Source organism: Epinephelus moara, chromosome 24 (assembly GCF_006386435.1).
Source record: "Epinephelus moara isolate mb chromosome 24, YSFRI_EMoa_1.0, whole genome shotgun sequence".
Taxonomy (NCBI): Eukaryota; Metazoa; Chordata; class Actinopteri; order Perciformes; family Serranidae; genus Epinephelus; species Epinephelus moara.
Window position 1 is genome coordinate 21,319,479 of NC_065529.1, and position 25,210 is coordinate 21,344,688.

The 25,210-nt window shown below is 41.4% G+C and overlaps 1 protein-coding gene across 1 annotated transcript in view; it reads right to left on the reverse strand.

The window, feature by feature from the left end:
• Window positions 1-13,821, reverse strand: part of prickle2b (prickle homolog 2b) — a 115,709-nt gene extending 101,888 nt beyond the window's left edge. The window contains exons 1-2 of the mRNA XM_050037288.1: window positions 13,661-13,821; window positions 11,384-11,469 (exon numbers count right to left, since the gene is read on the reverse strand). Coding sequence (XP_049893245.1) covers window positions 11,384-11,469; window positions 13,661-13,702 — 128 coding nt within the window. The 5' untranslated portion in view covers window positions 13,703-13,821. The remainder of the gene's footprint in view (window positions 1-11,383; window positions 11,470-13,660) is intronic.
• Between the last annotated feature and the right edge of the window lie 11,389 nt (window positions 13,822-25,210).

Below are 25,210 nucleotides of genomic sequence, written 5' to 3' on the forward strand. Positions count from 1 at the left end.
AATCATATGAGTGAGCACAGCTCAGAGAAAACAATCGAGACATTGGGGAAATTTTAAAAGACCTAAGTAACACTGGTGTAAAAAGGGAAAGTATGGGAAGACAGAACATAATAGCAAGAAATATTTCCTTTTTCTGTCACTCTTTTATTTTTCTATCAATCCGATTTTCCCCTTACCCATCCATCTATTGCTGGATTGATTTTTGTAAACAAATTAACAAGTAATCAGTTGTTAAGGTCATTTATTGAACAAAAATTCAAAGACTTGCTAAGTCCAGTTCCTAAAATGCTATCTCTGGTTTTTAGCCACGCTAGCGGCATGTCTCTAGTCCATCAGTTGGCCAATCAACCACTTTGATCAAGACTGAAATATCTTAACAACCACTGAATGGATTGCCATTAAAAACACAATCATGGTTCCCAGAAGATGAATCCTAATGACGTTGCTGAGTCCCACACTTTTGAGGCTGAACTGATGGTTTGCTGTGGAATTAAATAGACCTGCGCCTTTCGAGTCGTCCAACCATGCAAAGCACTTTAACACTACATGTCACATTCACTCTTTCATGTGCACATTCACACACCTGCTACTTAGGTTTTTTAAACGTACTCACACTACACTGGAACTGCAATCTGGAGCAATTTGGGATTCAGTATCTTGCCCAAGGATACTTTGATGTGCAGACTAGAGGATTCGGGGATCAAACCACTCATCTTGCAATTGGTGGACGACCTGCTCTACCTCCTGAGCCACAGCTGCCCCCTAAAGATATTCAAGGTCCCCAGAGGATAAATTCTAACTTTGCCTCTGGTTCCCTTTTTCCTAAGTTCCAATAATTTCTCAGCATCTATCGACTGACATCAAATTTTGTACAGACATTCAAGGTTCCCAAATGATGTATTCTAACAAATTCGGTGATTCCCTGACTTTTCCTCTGGCACCACCAGCAGGTTGACTTTTTTAGTTTTCACTGAATTATCCTAGCAACTATTGTATGGATTGTCATGACATTTGGTACCTACATTCGTGGTCCCCAGAGGATGATTCAATATGTAAAAGTTTTGATACTCTGACCTTTCATCAAGCACCATCACCAGGTCAAATACTTTGTGACTAATACTGGCTGACCTAATGTTAACATGCTCAAAGCACTGCTGTGCAGAGCTGCTAGCATGGTTATAAAATGGAATCTATTGGAATCTATTTGGATTTTTGGACAGTCAGCTTTTTTTCAAAATTTTATAGATTTAATTTTTAATCACAAATCAAGATAATTATTAGTTGCAGCCCTACATCTATCTCCTCCAACTCTATACCATTGCTATTGCTATTGTGTGCCACCACACAAGCAGGGTTTGATTTGAGAGAGACTTTAATGATTCCAAGGAGAATCTATTCCACTAAGTGTTTTCAAGCTACCCGAGAGTTGGTGTGTACTGTAGCTATTAAGACTGCTGAGAGCTTGTGCATCTAGTGGGAGAGCATGGAGAGAGCTTACACAACAGGATGTGGATGCGAACTCTGAGCAGGTGTGTGCTTGAGTGTGTTTGTGTGTGTGTTCTAACATAAATTGAAAAGGGGCCAGCGATAATGTGCTTCACACCATTCTTAGTCACTCTGTGTTTATGTGGGTGACAGAGGTGGAAAAAGCAATGGTAGATTGATGGTGTGTTAGAACCGCTTGCACCAAATGCTTTAAGCACAACGCAGTAAATGAACTACCACAACAATAAATGGATGATGTGCTTTTGTTCAAAGAGTGCAGCTTTAGCGAGCAATGATATCAGTTAGCTGAAGTCAAAAGCTGAACATTCCACCAGCCAAAGTGCATGAAGTAACTAACAGGAGAAGCGATCAGGATGACATGAATGAACTCTCTACAGGGGTGGGCGGGTTGGAATTGTAGGCCTGAGCACAGTAAATGCTAACTTGCTGCGCATATGACAGCAATGAGCCTGCCTCCCTTTATTTCCAGTGACAGTTCAAAGGAAGCTTAGCACGCTAAGCCTTCATTAAGGCATGGATCAGCACCAGGGCAAAAATCTGGGTGAATTAACATCGCTGGCGCACAGGCCGGGGAGAATCACAGAGGTTTGCTAATGTGAGAAGAATGAAAACTAGCTGCGAGCGGTACAAGGCTACAACCATGTTGTGTTAATTTAGAGCAACTGCATCACAGTCATGCAAAACAGTGTTTAAATTCAGAGTTTTTACATCTAATTTTACTCATATGTTAATCATTTGCTGCATTTATGACTTCGATGTTCTTTTTCTCTCTCTGACAGTAGTTTTATTTTCCTTCTGTTTCAAAAAGAACACTACTTTTTACACTGTGGGATTTACATATGAAACGCTTGCATCTTAATCCCTTCATTCAGTCATCCAAGCTCTGAACTCTCATCCCCAGATAGTATCTGACTCCTCCATCACAGATGCCACTCATCCATGCACAATGACTGACATGTGAAGAAGTTAGTCAAGCATGAAAAAAAACATCACTTAACGCTGATACTGACCTGCATACATACTTTTATTTGCACCAGTTCATTTCTGAGTGCAAGTCTGAATGGTTTTAAACAAGTGAAATATAACAGACTGATTTCATAGATAGTCGGTAAAGGAGAGGATTTAAATATCAGTCACTTTTTATCTTTACGCATGAGCTGACGTGAGAGCGTATTATGCTTGAAATGCACACATCCACAAACACATACCATCTTCTTTGAGGGACTAAGAGGACTTTTCTGATGCCTATCAGTCTTAATCCAAATGCATGAGCACCTGTTAGAGATGACCTTGATAAGAGAAGCAGAGAGAATACTGGAGCTGTGGATCTGAGTAAAGCTGCTGGCTTTATTGCAGAAGCTGCCAGAAAACATTACAGAGACTTACACAGCTGTGCTATACAATAAAGCTCCACTAAGACTATATGAAAGAGAATATGTTGGGTTTGATTAGATAACAGTGAATTATTCAAAACTGCTGAAGTACAGCAGTGAACTTTGTGCAGAACAAGACGATACTGTATTTAGGTTTTTTAAGATTATAGATTATGGATCATAATGTTGATGCTTATTTTTGTATTTTGCCTGCTTTCTAAGCCTAAGAGTAGTCAAATAATGTGGTGGCTCAGTATTATGGTTTATCGTTACATGTCTTTCTGTTGAAAAACACAATCATCAGCCTTGGTGCCACCACAGAAATGAACAAAAGGATGACTTTATAGAAGACACTTTTATGCCAATGCACTATTTATTTATTTACTTGCTTTCTTGACATGTCTCCTTTTTCTCTTAACTCCTTACTGATTGTTTGTGCTTACCAACTAAGACTCACCCACCCCACCAAAAATTTAATCAGATTAAAATTAAATTCCCTGTCTCTTCTGCAACAGATTTCATCTTGGACCTGGGGAGTGACCTTGTTACAAACAAGTGGCTACTGGAGTTCAGTGTGTCTGAGTTGGACAGGTTTGCCTCCTGCTGGTCAGTTTTGTGTCCTTCACCACCAGAGAGGAAAACAACTCAGGACAGAGCAATAGAGCTTCCTCGAAACAGCTTGGGAGAGCATCTCATTCTCACTTCATGTGTCACACCAGGACTTAATTTGATGTTTTGAAAGTTTTTTTCAAAAATGTAAATCAATGCCAGATCAGTCGTGGACAGAAAGGCATTTTAATGGAGGATTGCTAGTAAGATAAACAGAACATTTTTCATTTCACATTAAAATAAAAGCTCTGGAAATATTTGGGATAAATGGGAAATATCAAACCTCCTCTCTTCAACACTATTTATAAATCTGGTATCTACAAATAAATCATCTACAAACAAAATAAGATGTGATACAAACTATAATACTGGGGTATAGGACAACAGGCAAATATACAGACAATCAAACTAAGACTAGAATTTCTACCACGCAGTTGTTTGCCTCTGCTCACTAGTCAAGTTGAAGTTACAGTTTACATCCATGTCTGTAAAAACATGGATGTTTCACACACGTCTTCAAAATGGCAGCACAGAAGATCTAACTGGCACAGCTTCAAGCAGGTCACCCAAGATCGGTGCCACCAATTCAGTATCAACTGTTATGATGTTGAATAATGGCCAGAAAAATGTTTTTGCAGAATGTTATGATGTCACAGTGAAGCTGAGCTTTGACATTTTGGATATAAAATGTCTTTACTTCCATCATTTTGTTCTATCAGACCTTTCTGTGAAATGTAGTCATAATTAGAGCATGAATTTTTGAGTTTTGGCCAAAAATACTTTTGTAAGGTCACAGCGACCTTGACCTCATCAGTTCATATTTAGTCCAAGTGGACATTTGTGCCAAATTTGAAGAAATCCCCTCAAGGCGTCCTTGAGGTATCACATTCACAAGAATGAGATGGAAGAGGTCACAGTGACCTTCACCTTTGACTTTTGACCACCAAATTCTAATTAGGTCATGTTTAGTCCAAGTGGACATTTGTGCCAAATTCAAAGTAATCCCCTCAGGGCATTCTTGAGATATTGCGTTCACAAGAAAGAAACAAGCGCAAAGTCAGTGTCCTTGACCTTTTACCTTTGACCACCAAAAATTAATTAGTTCATTGTTGAGTCCCAGTGGACAGTTGTGCCAAATCTGAAAACAAAAAAACAAAAAAAAGGAATCCCTCAAGGTAGTCTCGAGATATCGTATTCAATTCAAGAGATGGTCGGACAACCTGAAATCATAACACCTCCAGTCACAGCTAACGCCGACACAGAGGCATAAAATAACATAACTGCCACAGTCTAAATGGCAGGAATAATTATAATGCCAGCTGACACACTGACCTTTAAATAGCTCGGTTTGAATTAAGTTTGCAACTGTATGAGATTTTCACAGGTAACTGTCTCAGGACTGTACTTGGTATTACACAATTATAATAATTATTATTCCATACCACTGTAAAGCCTGAAAACAGGTTTACCGCTGCAACCCTGCCCTGAATGTAAAGAAAGAGGGGCCACAGTGGTGAGCATGCAGTCACTATGTCTGTAGTGAGGTGGGAAAATGGCCCTCACTTAGGCGTCTCTATTACCTCATGTGGTGCTGTTGTTCAGGGACAACACAAGGACGACAGTTTCTTCCACAGGCAAACACACAAATCTAAAGAAAACTGAACTATATTCTACTGACTGCACAACAATACTGGATTCTTTTAGTTTCACATGCAGCTTGAATAACAAATGAAAATACACATGGTTTCACCTAAACAACTCATTGAATACTAATAATACAGGAGCTACAGAAAGTTACAAAAGCAATTACAAGCATATAGAGCACAAGAGCAACCCAACACCTCGCAGGATCTCCTGTTACACGTCATGAACCCACCTGGTGGATGAGATGACTCTATCTACTGTTATGCCTTAAAGCTCTCCGCTGACACATCCAAATTTGTTTTTGACATGAGGTCGAAAGCCTCAAACATGCACGCTCCCTGTGTCTCCAGCTCTGGCATCTGCTCCAGAGGTGTCATATGTGTGTAATTACAAGCTGCATCTAAACCAGATGAGGGGGATCATTTCCTCTCATGATAGGGTCGACAAACACTCAGCCAGCCAACATAACAGCCAACACAATGCCGCTCCATCGCAGCAAATCAAACAGAAGAGGCGTAAACTGCTCTGCCTGGAAAAGCAATAAATTGTGTTGTTATCGGTGCTTGAGAATACATTCATGAATTCTAATAAAATGATATCACAGAATCACAGCGTACCGTCCTGCCCAGAGTAGTGAAACACTGCGTGCATTCACAATGACAAATCAGACAATATCTCAGGATGGTGTGCTTGCTTACAACAACTGTTTCTTTACCTGTGCTTATTATTAAAATCCCGGCCAATCTTAACCACGGGGAAAGAGGAAATGAGGAATACTACTGGAATTCAGCCGCGGTGCCTTCTGTGGCTTTGACCTCTGTGTGTGTTTTTGTGTCACATCAGACAAGCTCTTGAATTTTTATGCCAGGATTTCATTGGAATTCAGCAGCTGACCGACAGGCCCCTCAGGACCTCAGCCGGCTGCATGCGTAGACCATCTTTGTCTCTGTGACTGCCATGCTTAATCTCCACAAAGTCCGAACCATTACAGTAAAATCAAATGCTGACTTTTGTGTATTTACCTCAGTGTTGTGTGGGGTGATTCAGATAGAATAAGATGGAGGTAAAACAAGGTGAAATGGCAAACAGGAAGAAACAGCAGCAGAGAGAAGACCAACAGAGTGAGAGGGGAAAGATGGAAAGCGACAAGTTGAGCCCAACCCTGTCTGAGAACCCAAAGGTCAAACTATGATTTATATCAGGGCTCCACAGCTCCCTGGGTTTGCATTATCTGTGAGCATCACTCATACATCACATGACCCTGCAATCCCGTCAAAATATAACCCCTTTCAAAACGAATCTCCTCCAAATGACAAAGACAAAACGCACCATTTACACAATAAAAAGGCCCATCTTAACAAGCCATTTGCCTCCTGACCCGTACGAGCGCCATCACAGATGTTGCTGCTGCTTTCCGCTCCAAAACAAGCCCAGGGAGGGAGAGAAGACAGCAGGGTAGGGAGTGTTTTCTGGAAGAGATCAAGCAAGGATGCTTACCATCCCCATGCAAACACACAGTCACAGCTTTAGTGATAAATCTGCTAAGTTTCTATTGTGTAGCACCGACCACCAATGGATTCTTCTTTTCTCTCCCCCTCCCCTCACCTCATACTGAGTCTTCTTCTCCTCTGCCGAAACAGCCTTTCATATGCCCGGGCGCCCTGACAGTTTTATTTGCCAGGCCATCTTGTTAACACAGTGAATAGCGGGGCCTGCTTGTGTTATGCAGATCAGACTGGGTTACCGAGGGGACAGACGTCAGCAAGCCATTCAGGGCCGGGTTAAAACTCAACCTCAGCCCCTCTTGTTCTGCTGCAGCCATCCTCTTTTCTCCTCCTCTTCTAACCCCCCCCCCCCCCCCCCCGCTACTTTTAGACAGCTAAAGTTACAGCTAAGGCCCTTCTGCATACAAGGATGGGCTTTGTCGAGTGCCAGTCAGCTCTAGAAACCTGAACTTAACTTGCTGCTCTAAATGAAGTTTTACGTCAGGCTGCTGGCCGGAGGAAATAAAGGAATAGCAAATGGTAAGATCTCATGGGATAAATCCTCATTTGTAGTCTGATTGGTGTCTGAGCTGACCTAACCCTACCATCAGGTCAAGTGTAACCTTTTAAGCGCACATTACACGCAGCTCTAAAACACACCGGCATCATGCAGAGGAGGGTCATGTGATCGGGCTGATCAGGTAGCACATTTACACTCAGGGCACATGCTAATAAGCCTGGTAATGAGTCTCATTAGCACAAGGAAAATCAATCGAGCCAAAGGCAGGCATTAATAATTCAAGAAGGAGCATGTTGTGCGAAATCTACTCCTATGCCCAACTAGCCCAGAGCAGCCCACTCAGCTTACTGGGTTACACAGGCACACTGACACACAAGCAGGCAGGTAACTGAAGCTCTTCTTTCATTTGTCCACTTTTTTTTTTTTTTTTACCCACATCGGGTGAGCAGGGCAGTCAGGGTGTCATTTTCCACGGCAATTTCCTCCACCTTATCCAGAGAGATCTCAGAGGATGGTATCCTGAATCTTCTACCAAGCCTTTCAACATGCACCTCCACATCCTCCAGATCCAGGAGCTTGCTTCTGTCATTGTAAAGAAGCAGCAGCTCTTTAGAAACCTTCCATCACAAATAATGAGACTGAGCACTGTGCAGAGAATCCTCATTGCAGCCACTAGGAAAGAACTTTTTGTACTTTAAAGTTTGCAGACACAGGCCACTGCATTTCACATTCACATTTGAGTCTAATAACATCTACAGCAAATTTTTGAGGGTAATGTTTTGGTAGGCCTGGGTGATTTTAAATACCCAGCACTAGACTGGCTCCTCTCTTGACTCCAACTGGTAAATGCCTCAACACACTCAGTCAACTTACTATAAAAGAGCAGGCCGAAACACCCCCGGGAGTTTAGCTCAGTGGAAACATCTCATACAAAGGCAGTACGGGAGAGGAGGGGAAGAAGGAGAAGAAAGGAAAGGGAGGAAAAACAGTGTTTGTACTGTATATTCATCTATTGAATATTTAGAGAATCATCAATATTTCAGTGAATTTTGAGACAAACACATGTTAAAAGTATGGTGAACGGTGGGGCTGTGCGGTGGAGCACAGTAACTTCAGTTAAAATTCATTCTCTGTGGACAACAAACAACACGTCTGGCAACACGTGTGAATTATATGTCAAAGAAATGGTGGAAAACTGGTGTGAAAAGACCCACTTGCAAGAGCTTGATACAGATTTCATTATGCACATGAACTCGGTTAATCAAATTTAAGCGCCATGCAGTGATGGTTGCTTTACAACAGAGGCTCTCAAGGGTTGGGAGACTCCAAGGGGTCCCATTATTTTTCACTTTTATTTTTAATTTGCATTGAATACTTTTACCCATACTTGCCAACCTTGAGACCTCAAAGATAGGGAGGATTTCAGAATCAAAGCAGGGTGTGTGGACATCATCCCTCAGAAAACATGAGCTTTACAGACTGTGTTATCTGCACTCTGGTGACAGAATGAATATAACAAAATAATAAGTATTAAAACAGCATTTTTATGTTAAATACTTTTATTTTTTTAAGCTTTTGGTTCATGCCCCTGATACCCCAGCACAGTACCAGGAGGAGGGAGGGAGGCCCACACCCTAGCGCACACACCCCTGGGTCCTGGGTGCCTAAGGTGGAACGAGCGCCTCACAGTCTCTGGAAGACACTTTTCAACGACACAATTCAACCTTGGTCAAACAGCTAAAAGCTCATGTCCACACCAATGCCATAGCCTGTAATAAGATGACAAATTAGGCTACTTGTTGGAGGTCACATTGGGAACCACTGCTGGTGCTGGTGCTCTTAAAATTTACCAGCTGCAACAGTATTCTTGCCAGCCATAATCATAATGTGGCTAAATTGTGGTCTGGGTAGCTACAAAATTGTGTTTCAACACCTGGATGACAAATGTTAAAACAGGCCTCACAATAGGCAACCCTGCAGCCATGCTAGCAGCTCTATGAGGCTTCTTAGGGTCAGCAGTGCGCTAAATGCTAATGCTAGCGTAGAAACATGACAATGCTAACATGCTAATATTTATAATGTTTTCCATATTCACCATTTTAGTTCAGTGTGTTAGCATGCTAACAATTGCTAAACACAGAGTACAGCTGAGCCCAATGGAGATGCAGGTTATGCCGGTATTTAGTCCTGAACCAGTATTGGACAAATTAAAATTTTGACCTTATAATGACACTAGATAAAAAGTTAAGGGATAACCAACATTAAAATAATTCACCCTGGGAAAACATGACTGTCTACGACAAATTTTAACTGCAATCTACCCAATAGTTTTCACTCAAAACAACACGTCGACTTCATAGTGATGCTTATAGTCATTAGGATGCATCCTCTTGGATATCTGCATCAAACGTTCTAACAGTCCATCCAACAGTTGTCAAGACAGACAAACATTGCAATCCATAAAGCCACACCGCTAGCATGGCAAAAAAAGATGCCGTTGATTTGGTGACTGCCATTTCCCCCAGTGTTGAAGGACACAAGATAAAACATACCATAACAACTCTTAATATTTAGGCTGCATCAGGAAACCAAATCCATTCGAAACTGTTGTTTTGCTTAAGTCAACTGAGCAACAGACAAACAACATGTGGTATGTGACCAGAGAACAGTATCTGCACACCTGCCTCTTTCACCTCCATATCTCTAACCTCGAGGGTCCACCACATTCAAACACACCATCACTACATTACCTTGCTAAATCAGCATGAAAACACATTTGTTTTTGCTTGAGAAAAAGAAAACAAAACAACAACAAAAAAACAACAGGAAATTGTTCAAGTTTTCTCCGCAGGAACAAAGACCTGTTGGAGCCATAAAACAGCCTTTAGCCTCGACATAGAAAGTCAGGCTCCTTGAGTCTGTGTCCACTGACAACGTTTTATCCCAGTTTGTCGGAGGGGAAAAAGTTGACTTTTTATTGTGGGACTGCAAAGACAAGCAATTAAGGGCTGCATTCCTGAGCTTGCTGTTGCCCCTGTGATAGTTTACTTTACAGCAAAGATGGTCTTTACGGTTCAGACCCTCCCCTCCTATTGTGGATTCCCATTACAAGGGAAAATGCCTGATGAATCCATGGCTGCCGTGTTAACTTCGGATAAGCTGGCTCCAACCTGGCTGACCTCTCTTTTACTAAAACACTGTAGTTTTCTCCGCTTTATTCTGTGCTTACGGAGGAAATTGGAGAAAATGAAAAGAGTAATGCTGGTGTGTTACAGAATAAAGACATAAAGGTGGAAATTAAATTAAAACTGAATTAAACTATTGTGTTGTCTTCCTGCAGCTCAGTTTTGTGGATCTTATAATTTTGGACCTCTCCTCTCCAAATTATCCTGAGTGCTCCAAGTCAGGCAGCTTATTGTGTCCCACGATTACAATGTGGAATTTGTAAATCAGCACATAATGTGCCTTTAGGTTTTGTTGTTTCCACGAGATGAGCTTCAGCAGCCACTAAACAGAGAACCACCAGCATAGCTCAAATTTCCCTTAAGCCACTAATAGCATGACTTTGTTACGGAGCGATAAGTGGTTATAGGAATCAGCTGATACAGATAAACTAACAGTGTTCAGCACTCTCTTCATATGTACAGTATATGATGCTATTTGTCCTGCATTCCTCAGACAGAGTTGCACACATTAGTCACACTCTTTCACACACTAACCCGAACCACCTGTACTCCATAGCAGGATCACTTCTTATTACAATGTATGGTTTGTTTCAAAACATAAGTAAATGTATGTCCTCCTGGTTGTGACAGAGGGACTGTAGAGGCTGCAGGCTTGAATCCTTGCTGCTGCATGAATGGTCTCTACAGTAAAAACTATTATCTTAGAGCACACAGGGGCAGAACAATGGTTTCTTCACAGCAGTATGGGTGACTGATTCTATTCAAAGTACCTGAAAGGGTTCCTCAAGAGTGCAGGAGAAATACTGCTGTTGCATGTCAATGTATATCATAAAACAGAATGGTTACCTTGCCAAATTGATGTTGGCTTTTTCAGCTGGTTATATGTATATATCAGGTCATGATGTATTAATTCATTGCTGACTACAAATTCACATCTGCAAAAATGGTTTCATATTAATTACACTCCTGCTTTTGGCATGGAAACATCTGCACAACAGAAAGGAACCCGACTGTGTGGACATCAATGTGAGTTTGGTGCATGGAGTAAAGCAATGCTGTTACCTCCATTTGTGCAGGGCAAAACCAGGACACTGCTCTCCACAGTTGACACAGGGCTGTCCTCTCTGAGGCTCATCTGCAGGGTTCAGCTTGGGAGAAACAGGAAGAGGAGATGATGGGTCATAGTTTGCACCAGCGTTGTCCATTTAAACAACACTGCGCCTAAATGTCAGAATGTCAGGACTTCTTCCATGAGCTGCTTCACTAACTGTATCCACAATCTGTGACTACATTGTTTTCAAAGCACCACCACATACAGTATAATGTGATAATGTAACACATATTTTAAAGGGACGGTTCAGCCCATAATAAAAAAATACATATTTTTCCTCTTACCTATAGTGCTATTTATCACTTTAGATTGTTATGATGTGAGTTGCAGAGTGTTGGAGATATCAGCTGTAGAGATGTCTGCCTTCTTTCAAATAAAATGGAACTCGATGGCACTCAGCATGTGGTGCTCACAGCGCCAAAAAATGTATTTGAAAAATGTCAATGTCTCTTTCCAGAAATCATGACCCAGTTACTCAGCATAATCCACAGACCTTGTTGTGAGCAGTTTCATGTGGGAACTATTTCCTTTTTACCAAAGCACATCCGCCAAGTATCAGAAGGAAGTGTGCAACTATTGCTTGCTCACCTCACACCACTGAACTAGCTAAGCCAAGGAAGACGCCGTTAAGGTTTACATCTCGCACTGTCATGAGCACGGGCCTCTTGTGAGCGGATGCATCCTCCTGCATGGTGATATGTTTGGCGGATTTAATTATGTAGAAAGAAAATCGTTTTTATGTGAAACTACACACAACAAGCTCTGTGGATTATCTTGTGTAACTGGGTCATGATTTCTGGAAAGAGACATTGCTGTTGAGTTTTTCCAAGGTTTTTCTTTTTTCTTTTTTTTTGGCACTTTGAGCACCACAAGCCAAGTGCAATATAGACCCTTTTAGGGCCGACGTCACAATGACGTCATTTCATTAACTGGAGGCAAAACACAACTTGCCACCACAGGGCTGTAGGCTACATAGGAGTCTTAAAATGTCATCTTGTTGTGTTATTGGGTGCTAGAATAGAAGTCATGGCTCAAAACTGACAGCGTTACGAATGTAAGAACGGTCCAGTTTGTGCCAGGGTATGCTCTGACACTCGGAATGAGTATTCCTGAATGCACCACTTGTATCATCTTCCTCCAGGGTCTAAAACAAGCCAAAAGAAGTCGTTAGCTAGCGCTGGTTAATGTCTGTGGAGAATTGTTTTGCCTCCAGCTATGCCCCACCCACCAAAAAATGTCATACTGTTTACTATGGGCGCATTCACACCAGGATAGTCTGGGGGACTCGGTTCGATTGGGCATGGAATGCCAAAAAATTTCACACCTTCATTTGGTTCGGTTCACTTTCACACTGCACTTTTTAAAGTGGACCAAACCACCTGGACAGCTGCTTGTTTGGGGGCGGTATTGTCCGAAACCCTCACTGACGCTCTATGTCACCTCCTCTCTTTGGTTCACTTCCTGTCTTTGGTTCACTAGATAGTCCGTTTGCATTTCCCACTGTAGGCGAACTATACCAGGGTTCACTTGCAAGTGACCCGAGGCCCCCAGTTTTCAAGCGGACCAGGGGTCGCTCGTTTGGTCTGGACCAGACTTCAAATGAGCGTTCACACCACTCCAAATGAACCGAACTATCCGTGGAAGTGGATCAGGGTTCGTTTAAAGCGGACCAAATGCGTCCTAACAGTGAAAGGGTCTATAGTTTAATCATATTTGAGAGAAGACAGACATCTCTACAGCTGATATCTCCAACACTTGGCAACTTGTGCCAAAATAATCCAGATGATAAATAGCACCACAAGAAAGAGAGAAACAAAATGTATTTTTTCATTTTGGGGTGAACTGCCCCTTTAAATTGAGCTCTTCATATAGCCTGCATTAATTACAGTTCACAATAAGAAACTAATATATAAACACCTACAAGCAATAAACATTTTTGCTCTGAACACAACTCACTTCATGTCTTTATTGAAAAACTAAAGCCAGTGTTTGAAACAGAGATATCTTTCATCATGTTGCATGCTGTGTTGTTAATGAGGCTCGTGCCAGCCTTATCATCACACAGCAGATGTAAGTTGATGCCCTTAGCAACAGGACTGAGCAGAAACACAACAGGGAAAACTCCACATCAAACAAACACAACTCGCGTGCGTATTTATTAATTAGCGCGCAAAAGCGAGTCGATACGTGCGCCACATCAAACCTCTAACTTTGTTTTGCCTACATACCGATCTGCTGGAATCTCTCCTCTTATAGCTGCGGCTGAACATGACAGGCTGATCTCAGGACAGTGGAGGCACAGGCGGATACTGGCGGTGACAGAGGAAACTGGGAACCAGAGCTTATTTGTTCAAATGTCCTCACGACTTTTCCAAACGCACCGAGCCCAGGCTGCAGTCCTATCCTATTTACCAGCTTCATTAATGAATGGAGCTGTTCCGGATTACAGCTCCACCCTTTTTCTCCCTCACAGCCAATGGAGGACTAGAAAAAATACTTTTGGGAAAAAAAACTGACAAACTGTAATTACACTTGGACAAAAACAGTGATGCAGTGGTTAAATGACGGTGTGGGCGAGTAATGACGTCCAGTCTGAGAAAATCTCAAGGCAAATAACAGACCCTGTAATCATTGAGGAAATAAATGTTTTCCGTCACACAGTCTGTCCTTATATAACCAGTTTCCTATTATTCGCTATAAATTGCCAGGCCAGGAGGTAAAAGCCAAAAGAGTCAGTTTGAAAGAGGTGAATGCATTCAGAAAATACTTTCACTTGTTGAGTCACAGTATAACAGAATGCAACCCTGACCCAGGGACAACACAGTATTCTTTCCTCCTGTTCCCACTTACAATGCATTCATGCCCATACTTTCCTTTTCTCTCTGAGCATCTCTTACCTCACATTTGTTCAGATTAATTCCTAACCTCTATTCACCTCACAAGAAATGTCTGCCATCTGCCCCATGGGGCGATGTGTTTTTCTTCCCGGTGGTCTGACAGCGTTGCCTCTCTCCAGCAAGTGCCTACCATTCATCACCAGAGAAAAGGCTTCGGTGACACAGCCTCGGTGTGAGAGAGCTCTGACTCAGAGGCACTCTTATACCAAGATGTGCTAGACACACATTATGCTCAAGGCTCTGCTCTATAGCCCACCATATGCAGCCCCGTCAGCCTCTCTAAAGTGTAGGAATGCATGATAATGTGGGGTGGATGACATGCATTTGTGGATAGGTTTCTTTCTATTGGACACACCACCCGTTTTCTTTTTAAGTGGAGTGGTACTAAGAGGTAGTGGTTTTTAAACTTTTTGCGCCCAAGGCACACCAAAAGGCGAGCCAAAATCTCAAGGCACACCTGTATTTACATTCACCGGCCACTTTATTAGGTACACCTGTACATCTGCTCATTAAGGCAAATAGCTAATCAGCCAATCATGTGGCAGTAACTCAATGCATATAGGCAGGTAGACATGGTCAAGACGACCTGCTGAAGTTCAAACGTGGCATGATTGTTGACAGGCGTGTAGACTCACAAGTCAGTCTTTAGACGCTTTGCTTAACTAAAGACAGATGACTTTCTCCCTGATTTTGTGTTTAGATGGGCGGATACAATTTCAGAGTTTAAAAAAAACTCTCTAAGTTGCAGAACCAATAGTAAATCCGCAGGGTGGTCCTTCGGTGGCTCGCTGAACTCTTGTGCTCGTAAACATAGTCCGACTAGAAACACGTGCAGCGGTACAAAATGGCTCAAGTCGCTGTAAGTCCTTCATTTCCACAATCTTGTGGACTGAGCACACGTTTGATAAAACGGAGTTAAATCTCTCGGCATCCATTTTCAAGCTCTCTGTGTGTTTGTTTCTTTGCGGACGAGAAAAGGGGGAGCGCACATTTCCGGGAGGGTGTGTCCTTTTCAAAAATGTAAGAGGCGTTGCTTTGTTGCCGGCCGTTTTCGCCGGTGTGTTAAACACAGTTTAGAAAGGAGTGTCCCCAGACTATCAGAAGGCAGAGATCTCTGATTGTCTGGTGGCGAGACTAACGGGCATGTGACTGTATATCTGTGCACAAAAGCCTCTATAATGTGTGTTATGACTCTTATCACAACATAAATGTTTGTTTTTATCTACTTATATCAAATAACCATTGACAGCCAACCATTACACATGAAATATTTATTAAGAAAATTATTCAAGAATTCATTTTAAACTTCTAAAAATGACATCAAAGCACCAATAACACACCCATTTAAATGGGAAAGATAATGTGATGTGTCACGCACTTATAATTCCCTCGTGTGAACAGTGACAAATAGGTTTCCCATGAAGGTTTTTCAAATTAAATTAAATTAAATTAAATCAAGTTAAAAAAAATAATTTAATTTTTATTTAAAAATTTTCTTTATTAAGGAATGAGTCCACACTACATACTGATACAGTCAATTAAAAATTCAACTTTTTGTATAGGCCCAGTTGAATATTGCAATAATAATGTGTGGTTATCACTAAATCTCACAGCACACCCTGATTAGCATCACGGCACACCATCTCAGAAACACTACTATAGACAACCCAGGCCTCTAATGCACTTTCCTGCTTTATTGTGAAAGGGTGAAGCTTCTGCGTAACTAAAAGAGTGTGAATTGTGCTGAGTGAGTCCTAAGAATAATCACAAATCAAACCACAAGTCACATTTATATATATCCATACACAGCATGTCATGTGGTGAAATTTCTTGTGCCTGTAGCTCCAGAAAGCATTTAGAAAAGTAAATAATAAAACAGTCCACTGTAAAATAAAATATTTTACAAAAGAAACAATAAAACAATATGAGTGCGTTTCAGAGAAATGAAACAGTGACCACATATGTACCTATTCAGCTAAGACAGACAGTGTTTTAAGTTTTTGAATTAAAAGTTGAAATCAAACGACCTTTCCAAAATTCATTCTAACATAATGACTATAAACCCTGGACCAGTTTTCTGACAGACAGCCAGTTGGCAATACAACCTCTCACCACAGTGCCAACAATCTCACCACAGGGTCCATTCAGTAGCTTTTCTGGAGCTTTTGATTGTTTCACAAAGCAGAAACAAGCTGTAAACACAACACTGACATTGAATTTTACTGACTTACCACCCTATGAGTTGGAACAAATACTTGTCAGCAAACAGCTGCAGGTTTGCACATCCAGCATACAGAGCAGCATTATTCATTTGGGATTATGTTTGTGTCCTTCTGGTGTAATGTAAGTCCAATAGTCCCTCTGTGTAGAGCTCTGTTTTTTAACTCCTAACAAAGAGAATCTGGCTCTTTAGCTGATAATTCTTCACTATGGTCAGCTTTTCACTGAAAAGAGCTGTCAGCTGCGGCCGAAAACAACGCTATGAGAGCTGTGAGAGTGAAACAAAATAGTAGAATTGTCAGCTGGAAAACCCAAACATCTATATAGTCATTGTTTAATCAGGTATAGGCTAATTAGTGCCACTTAATTTGCTGTATATAGTGTAAATAATCAAAAATCTACTTGCTGTGTATGAGAAAATAAACTGATTCTAACTAATCACACTGGTGTGATTCCATATGAATATTTTCTAGCGTCATTCTATCTTTATTGATACCTGTCCTCATCATGTAAGAGGACGTATTAATATTAAAAGTGGTAGCTGTATATTTCTTTAAAGCTAGAGTACGGAACATTTAATTCCTCCTCTGGCACTGAGAGTAATTATATACACACTGTTGACGTGTGCTGATGACGTATGCCTGCAGGTGAGCTCCAAGTATCCCCCACACCCCCAGGAGCGCTCTCTTTAAGTCTTTCATTGATTTTAATCCTTCCTCTGAGCACTGCGTCTCTTTTTTTCCAGAGCATCCACTCCTGAAACTGTTCTTGGATGTTTCTCAGGATTTTCCACCACAGCTTCCGCCATACTCCTAGCTGCTGCTTAACTGCTATGGTCTCTCCCATATCTATGGTCTCTCTGGCATTCTTTCTACACTAGGGGAACTAATGTTTTTTTCAACCTGGGCCCTATTTTCCGATCTACTTTTGTCTAAATGAGTGACAGGGGTTTTCAATATTTGACATTTCTCCAGTATGAAGCTCGGGCTGACCTGCCTGCAGCCCGTGAGCGTGCGCTATATTAAATAATAGGGCACTCAGACAGCGTCAAACAACGTCAAAATACATCCACTAAAAGTACATTTTTCACACAGATAGGCTCGGATTGTTGGTATAATTATCCGACAACATAACGGAAAGGAGAAATGAACGTCTGTGTTTACCTTTACCTGGATTCTGACATGTTCCTCTGCTTGTTGCTCACGTCTCGTGAGATTTCAGAGCCAGACTTTCACTCTCTGAGAGAGTGTTTTGACTTGCCACAACAAACATGTCCGAATTATTACCCGATTTTGACCAACTGGATCTGGATGAGCCATTTGAATTTGATGACCGCCCGTATTTATTTGAACACGGAGTACACGAATGCAGAGCTCAGTGAAATTGAAGAGCGGACGAGGAGAGAGAGGGAGCAGCAACAGGGAAATTGAAGAGCGGACGAGGAGAGAGAGGGAGCAGCAACAGGCAGAGGAACATGTCCGAATCCAGGTAAAGGTAAACACAGATGTTCATTCCTCCTTTCCGTTATGTTGTCGGATAATCATACTAACAATCCGAGCCTATCTGTGCGAAAAAAATGCACTTTTAGTGGATGTATTTTGACGTTGTTTGACGTTGTCTGAGTGCCCTATTATTTAATATAGCACGCGCTCACGAGCTGCAGGCAGGTCAGCCCTAGCGTTGTACTGGGGAAATGTCAGATATTGAACATCCTATCACTCATTTAGACAAAAGTAGATCGGAAAATAGGGCCCAGGTTGAAAAAAACATTAGTTCCCCTTCAAGTTTATTTCAAACCATCAACATGAAAGTGTCAGAAGACAATCAGTATCATGCACATACAGATGAAGCACTGAAAAAGCAAAAACAATAATGAAACAAATGAACTGTAAAATAAATAAATTAGTTTCTCTCCCCTTTAGATCTGGCTGGCTGACATGAAACGCACCACGTCCAATGCACCTGTGTATAAAAGTCACCAAAGCACCCGAAACCAAAATTCCTGTATGCTGTGAAATAGAGAGAGCTTTCCCCTGCAGTGATAGGCTTAAACAGCAGTGTATGAATTAATTTGGCAAAGACTTTAATGTAACAGTTGCTCGTTTATATGTAGAAGTCACAGTCTGGCTTTAAAAGCCTTTATCTGTCAATCTATCAAAAGCAAAAAGAAAATCTGAAATCAGTTTTCTGCTCTTTTCTCTCTCCCGAAGAGTTATGGCTTGCACAACATTCATCTTTGCTTTTTTATTTTCTTTCACTATCTTTGGAGCAAGAACAGAGAACGAAGGCAGCAGCAAGTGTTGCTGTGTCAAAACAAAAATGTTGCTGCCCTGAATCGAATCGAGACAAAGCGGCAAGTCTCAAGGACAGACCTTTTACTCCGAGACACTCAGTTGCACCAGTGGATGGAAGTAAAAAATCCAAAGCATCCTTGTCACACATAAGCAGTCCGAAATCAAATGATGGCAGAGAGAAAGACACAGAAAGGAGTGGAAAGAAGAAAAACGCACACACACAAAACAGGCGTGCAGCCATTCCACATTCAGATAAACACATACAGTATCTGGGCATCCAAATTATTTGTGTGTGCATGTGGGCCTGGGGCTTACCACTAAGCCTCAGTTCAAAGCCATCCCAGATTACCTTGAGGAATGATGATGATAATGATGGCAGAGGGAGCTGACCCTGGGGACTCATGACTTTAAAACTCCCCTCATTAAGTCTTAAAAAAGCTTAAGCACTGGTGGCAGAATCAAAACCAGCTTGCGTGCAGCTCCTTTGAGCAAAATCTCCTTTTTTGGTTGTACAGTCAACAATGAGTGTTTGTGAAGCTGATATTGGGCTTTTTAGTTTTTACTGCTGTCATTGAGGAAAACAACAGTCTTCATAAATGTGGGATTTCTGATGCCGTGCAGTTTGCATCGTATTATCTCAAATATCTCGCCGGTGAACTTTGGACCTGCAGAAGTCCGTCAGGGCTGATTTGGTTTCAGCAAGCGGCTGCTTGGAAGGTGGCGGACATGACGTTCAGAAGTGTTGGGAACGTCTAGTACAGCTTGAAACCTACAGCTGCTTTGGTCTAATCCTTGTGGGAAGGTCTGTGAGACTAGCTGCACTCATCAGAACACAGATATGGAAATACACTCCAGTGGTCTCTGTGAGTATGTACATGTGTATCTTTATGGTATTTATCACTAATATTCATATCACCTGTTTTGCACAGTGGAAAAATCTGATATTCTGTCTCAGTTAGCTGAGCTAGTGCTGTCAACACTGGTGTCAAATATTCCCTGTTCCCTGTTCCCACCCACGCCACTCTGTCTTTTTCACAGACATGCACCTACACACACACACGTCCTCACATCTAACAGCACTTAGAGATGACAGCAACCTCTTGCACCATTAAAAGCAGTCAGAAAACCCGGCTTCAGCAACCTTTCATTGCTTCCTAATTCACCCTCACTCTGTTCCTCAGTCAGCAATAACAGTACCTATGTTTTCTGCCAGGGACACATATCAGTGTGCTTTCAGACCCCACTGTGAGTGGAGGTAAATGATGGCAGTGGTTGGTGCCATTTAGCTGCAGGAGGGCCTCAGATCACTTTAAAGGACCCAGAGGAGAGGAAAAACTACAGGCCAGTGAAGAATACCAACAAGAACACTGAGGTGAGGCACTTTACCTGCACTGCTCCCATAAAATCAATGAATGTACTCACTTAGTTACACAAACTGAGTGGATGTTATATTTACACATGAGTTTACACATGTCTTCAGAGGAAAGATCTCCTAATTATGAGAAAAATATCTTGTAGTTATGAGATCCTGATCTTCTCTTATAATTTTGAGATAGTAAATCATAATCATGAGATTCAGAAGTCATTTCATTTGGAAATAACGTGGTAAATGCAATAAAAAATTTAACGTTAAATTCAACTGAATACATAGCACATAAATATCATACTTCAAAAAACATGTATTTGATTTTATGTGGTCTGAATTCTCCCTCTTGAAATGTCAATTTTAATTTGCACAATTTAAAAAACTTTCCCCCCATTTAAGTTTAAGTTTATTTACTTTATTAATCCCCCTGAGGGGAAATTCAATGTTTTCACTCTTGCTTGTCAATTACACACAGGTCCAAAAGACACACACATGCACAAACAGGACCTATACATGCACAAAGTGGAGAGATGTCAGAGTGAGGGGGCTGCCCTTGGTGAGGCGCCCCGAGCAGTTGGGGGGTTCGGTGCCTTGCTCAGGAGCACTTCGGCAGTGCCCAGGAGGTGAACTGGCACCTCTCTAGCCACCAGTCCACGCTCCATATTTTGGTCCGGACGGGGACTCGAATGGGCGACCCTCCGGTTCCCAACCCAAGTCCCTATGGACTGAGCTACTGCCGCCCAGTTCACATTAATAAAGATATATATAATCAAATTGATAGCAATCATTTGCTTTCATACCCGCACTCTAAAATGAATCCACTGCCTCAACAAAAAATAAAACAAAATAAAATAAAATAATATAAAATAAAACAAAATAAAAAAAATTAAATTAAATTAAATTAAATTAAATAAAGGTAACAATTTGCATACATATTTTTAAGTAATTCCAGCTCTGGCTTTATTGAGTAAATCCTAACAGTGTTTTACAATCTGACAAACCCAATTATTTTAGCACAACCAACATGATTTGCTTTGACCTCAGAAAGCTAAATTAAGTTGAACCAACATAATTTAGTTTTGGTAAGTTTTGGTGGTATTTAGTGTTCAACTTGTTTTATTTAGAATATTCTAAATTATTTATTTTAATTCCATCCTACCCCAAAATGCCAAAAATAACTAACTTGCTGTGTAAAAATAAGTTGTCAACTGACTAAAACAAGTTGGTAAACACCATGAATCATTTTTTAGAATGCATGTAGTGTGGGCAACAAAAACTCCTATGCTGAAATGTTTTGCACAGATCACAAATGCACAGAAGAATAAATAAGGCCAATTCACACATGCATGGCTGGACAAACTCATTCATGCATATTAAGATTATAATTGTCTTTTGTTTTGAGTTGGGACACTTACCTCTGAGGTGTCATAAGTACTGGTTATATGTTCCTGCTTTGAACCACCTGCCCAGCCTGCATGCATGTGCTGATGTACTGTGTCTAACGGAGCATGCCCCTGTGAGGTCGCCATGGAGACAGATACCCTCAACAACTCACACAAACTCACACAATCACACATTATATGGATGTCACATACGCATTAAAGGTGAATCTAACGCTATTTGACATGTACCATTGACTGAAATAAACCATGTCCCTTTCTACTTGAGACACTGATTAAAAGGTTGTTATAATTCATATCACAGGAGCTAGGGTGCACTTAGTCTCTGAGTCACAGTCAATATCTGCACAACAAATCAGATGTGTCAGATTACCAGTGACCGTGACATATTATCTCTTGTAATGGAAAAAATGAATATCTTCCAAACTATGGTTCACCTGAGTTCCTATACACAGAGTAAGTGCTGATGTCACTTTGATCAGATAAGCTGCTGAAAACCTGCGGTGAGGAGCCGATACAGTCTCACAGCAAGAAGCCACTTGTCTTTGTAATGTTAAACCTGCATGCAGCATGCTTGGAGGAATTCATCATACCTTTCAACAGTGATGCAACTATTTATGAGCGGTGAGGCAGAGCTCTTTGGATTACATTTGGCTACATCTGGAGGAATATTTCCCTGTAAGTCTGTCTTTTCTTTTTCAGGAATATCTGATGTAATACAAACCTGCTGACACGCTGCTGTCATCGAGCTACTCTATAGAGGAGCTGTCTCACAGCTTTCATGTGTGAGCAAGAGAGGAGAAGGGAAACGCAAAGAGTTTTTCAACAAACTGACCCCTGGGATGTTTGAAAATCTACTTCTGAATCACGTCCTTAAGTTTAGACAAGCCCTCTGGAGCTGTTGAAAGCTCCAGACTCCCCAACCCTCCTTCCCTCTCTTTCCTTTCCTCACTTGTACTTATCCCCCGTATAACAGCCACTCTCAGACAGCAGCTTACTCAAACTGTTGACAGATATTTAAGAAATCAATCCCCAAACGATGTGTCGGATCCTATTGCTGCAGCTCACCTGAGATTAGCAAAACAACATGAAATATAGATCTGGTACGCTTGTGTAAATTAGTCAGAGCTACTGACATGCATATTCATTCTGCCCTGCAGTCAGCTGTAACATCTGAATCCCTACTTGCATTATTATTAAAGTGGAAATAGCTTTATTATTATGTTATGTTACTTATTATGAAATAACTGTTGATTGCTCAGTGTAATAGCTGTAGATAACGACACCATCTGCATTTGGATTTGTCCCCTATAAGCCGTGCCTCCATTATGCAATTATGGCTAGCAACGGATACAATGAAGGCTCTAGAACCCATGGTGTTCAAGCGGGCCGTGAGTGTGAGTTGGATTGCAGAAGAGGATCTAAAAGTACGGGAGTGTAGATGTGTAGATATTAAGGAGTTCAGACAGGTAGGAAGGGGCTTGATTATGAAGGGCCTTAAAGGTGAGAAGCAGAATCTTGAAATCGATGCGGTATTTAACAAAAAGCCAGTGAAGTGAGTCAAATACTGCGCAGCCCAGAAGCTCTCAGAAGCTATCCCCAGTTACCAAAGAGTATTGTTGTATGTTAGAAAGCACATCGCTGTGTTTGACGTCATCTACTCCAACTTCCAAGGTGCATGTGCAGTTTTGCCAAGCATTTTTCATGCACTTGCTACAGCTCCACATCCCTGACTGAATGCTAAGTGCTCCTCAGTGGACCCAGACTGCACGCAGGTCACTAATTATTCTTCTTCTTTGCTCCAAGCGTCCTTTCCTTCGCCTCTGGTCTGTGCCACTGGCTCCTTCTGCTGCCCAACTTAGTTTCATGACAGCTCAGAAAGCTTTTCTAGAACAGAGTTTTAGCTACATATAGACCACATAAATGCTATTACATTGTAGCGTGCAGAAAGTATTCAAATGGCAGTTACAATAATCTTATTATCACCATTAAACCAATCAGGTTACCTCATCAAACCCCGACCAGATCTGCCCTATTGAATGTGAGGTCCGTATCAAATAAATCATTTATATGTCAAGACGTTATTTCCTCCAGTAAGCCAGATATATTTTTCATTATATAAACTTGGTTAAACACAGACATGATTTCATCAACAGAAGCCACACATCCTGATTATGCATATCTTCACCAACCCAGGCTTTCTGGTCACAGTGGTGGAGTAGCTGTGATCTATAAAAATTAATTTTTAGGTTTTGTGCTAAATGGCTAATACTTGTGTTGTCCATTATAGTCTATAGACCACCAAATATCAGTATGTATCATTGCATCATGTATCATACCAGTGCAATATTAATTCGAGTCCACATGCTCTATTTGAAGGGATTGCTGGAAAGTAGAGCGTAGGGAGCTAAAAGATGGACTGCACGTCTCCTATGAAATATATAAGGAACTTAAAAGTACCAGTGCTGTGTTAAACATTCAAAAGGAAGATAACTCTCAGACATTGTCAGCAAAAGCAGTCACGACTCTGGGATCCTTTTCAATACCATAAACCCCTTGGTTACACCTCTGTGTACCTCACAATATATTTGTCACCAACTAGCTGTGAGCTCTTTAAAGACTTTTTCCAAATAAAACTGACAGCACTAGATCGAGCATTTCGCATTCCTATCAAAGATTTTTCACAGGCTATTGAGAGCCCTCCTGCTTTTAATAATTCTTGCCCAGTCACTTTACCTCTGCTTAAACGCATAATTGCAGGTATGAAGCTGACTGGTTGTCAGACTGATATAATTCTAACAAAGCTCCCAAAACAGTGATTTGAAGCAATTGGTCCAAGCATACTGATGATATTCAACAGCTCTTTAGCCACAGGTACAGTCCCATCTTGTTTTAAGCATGCCGTAGTCCAGCCACTCCCTTAGAAGCCTGGTCTTGTTTCATCATCATCATCGTACAGAGACAGCTCTCCTAAGAGTGAGAAACGACGTGCTCTGTGATGCGGATGTTGGTAAATGCTCCATCTTGATTCTTTTAGGTCTCAGTGGAGCATTCGATACTGTCGACCACACGATCCACCTGGAGTGCTTGACATGCTGGGTCAGTATTTCAGGGTCTGCCCTTGATTGGTTCACTGGACAATTCACTGTTTCATTGGCAGCTCATCCTCCACACCTGCACATATTTGATGTAGGGTTCCGCAGGGTTCAGTTTTAGGTCCTCTTCTCTTCTGTCTGTACATGCTCCCATTGGGGAACATCATTCAATCTTGCAACATTTCTGTTATGCTGACGATACTCAGATCTACCTTCCCCTCAATTACCGCAATCAAGTAGACTTAACTGGATTAGAAAACTGTCTCCAGGACATTAAAGACCGGTTGGCTCATAATTTCTTACAGTTAAATGAGGACAAGACAGACATCCTACTCTTTGGCCCCCCACATCTTACCGCTGTTATCGCCCACAACCTCAACCACTTTTTCGCCTACATCAGACCACATGCAAAGAACCTTGGTGTTATCTGAGTTTTAACAGGCAGGTAAATTCTGTTGTTAGGTTCAGCTTCTTCCAGCTCAGAACCATCTCCATAATTAGACATT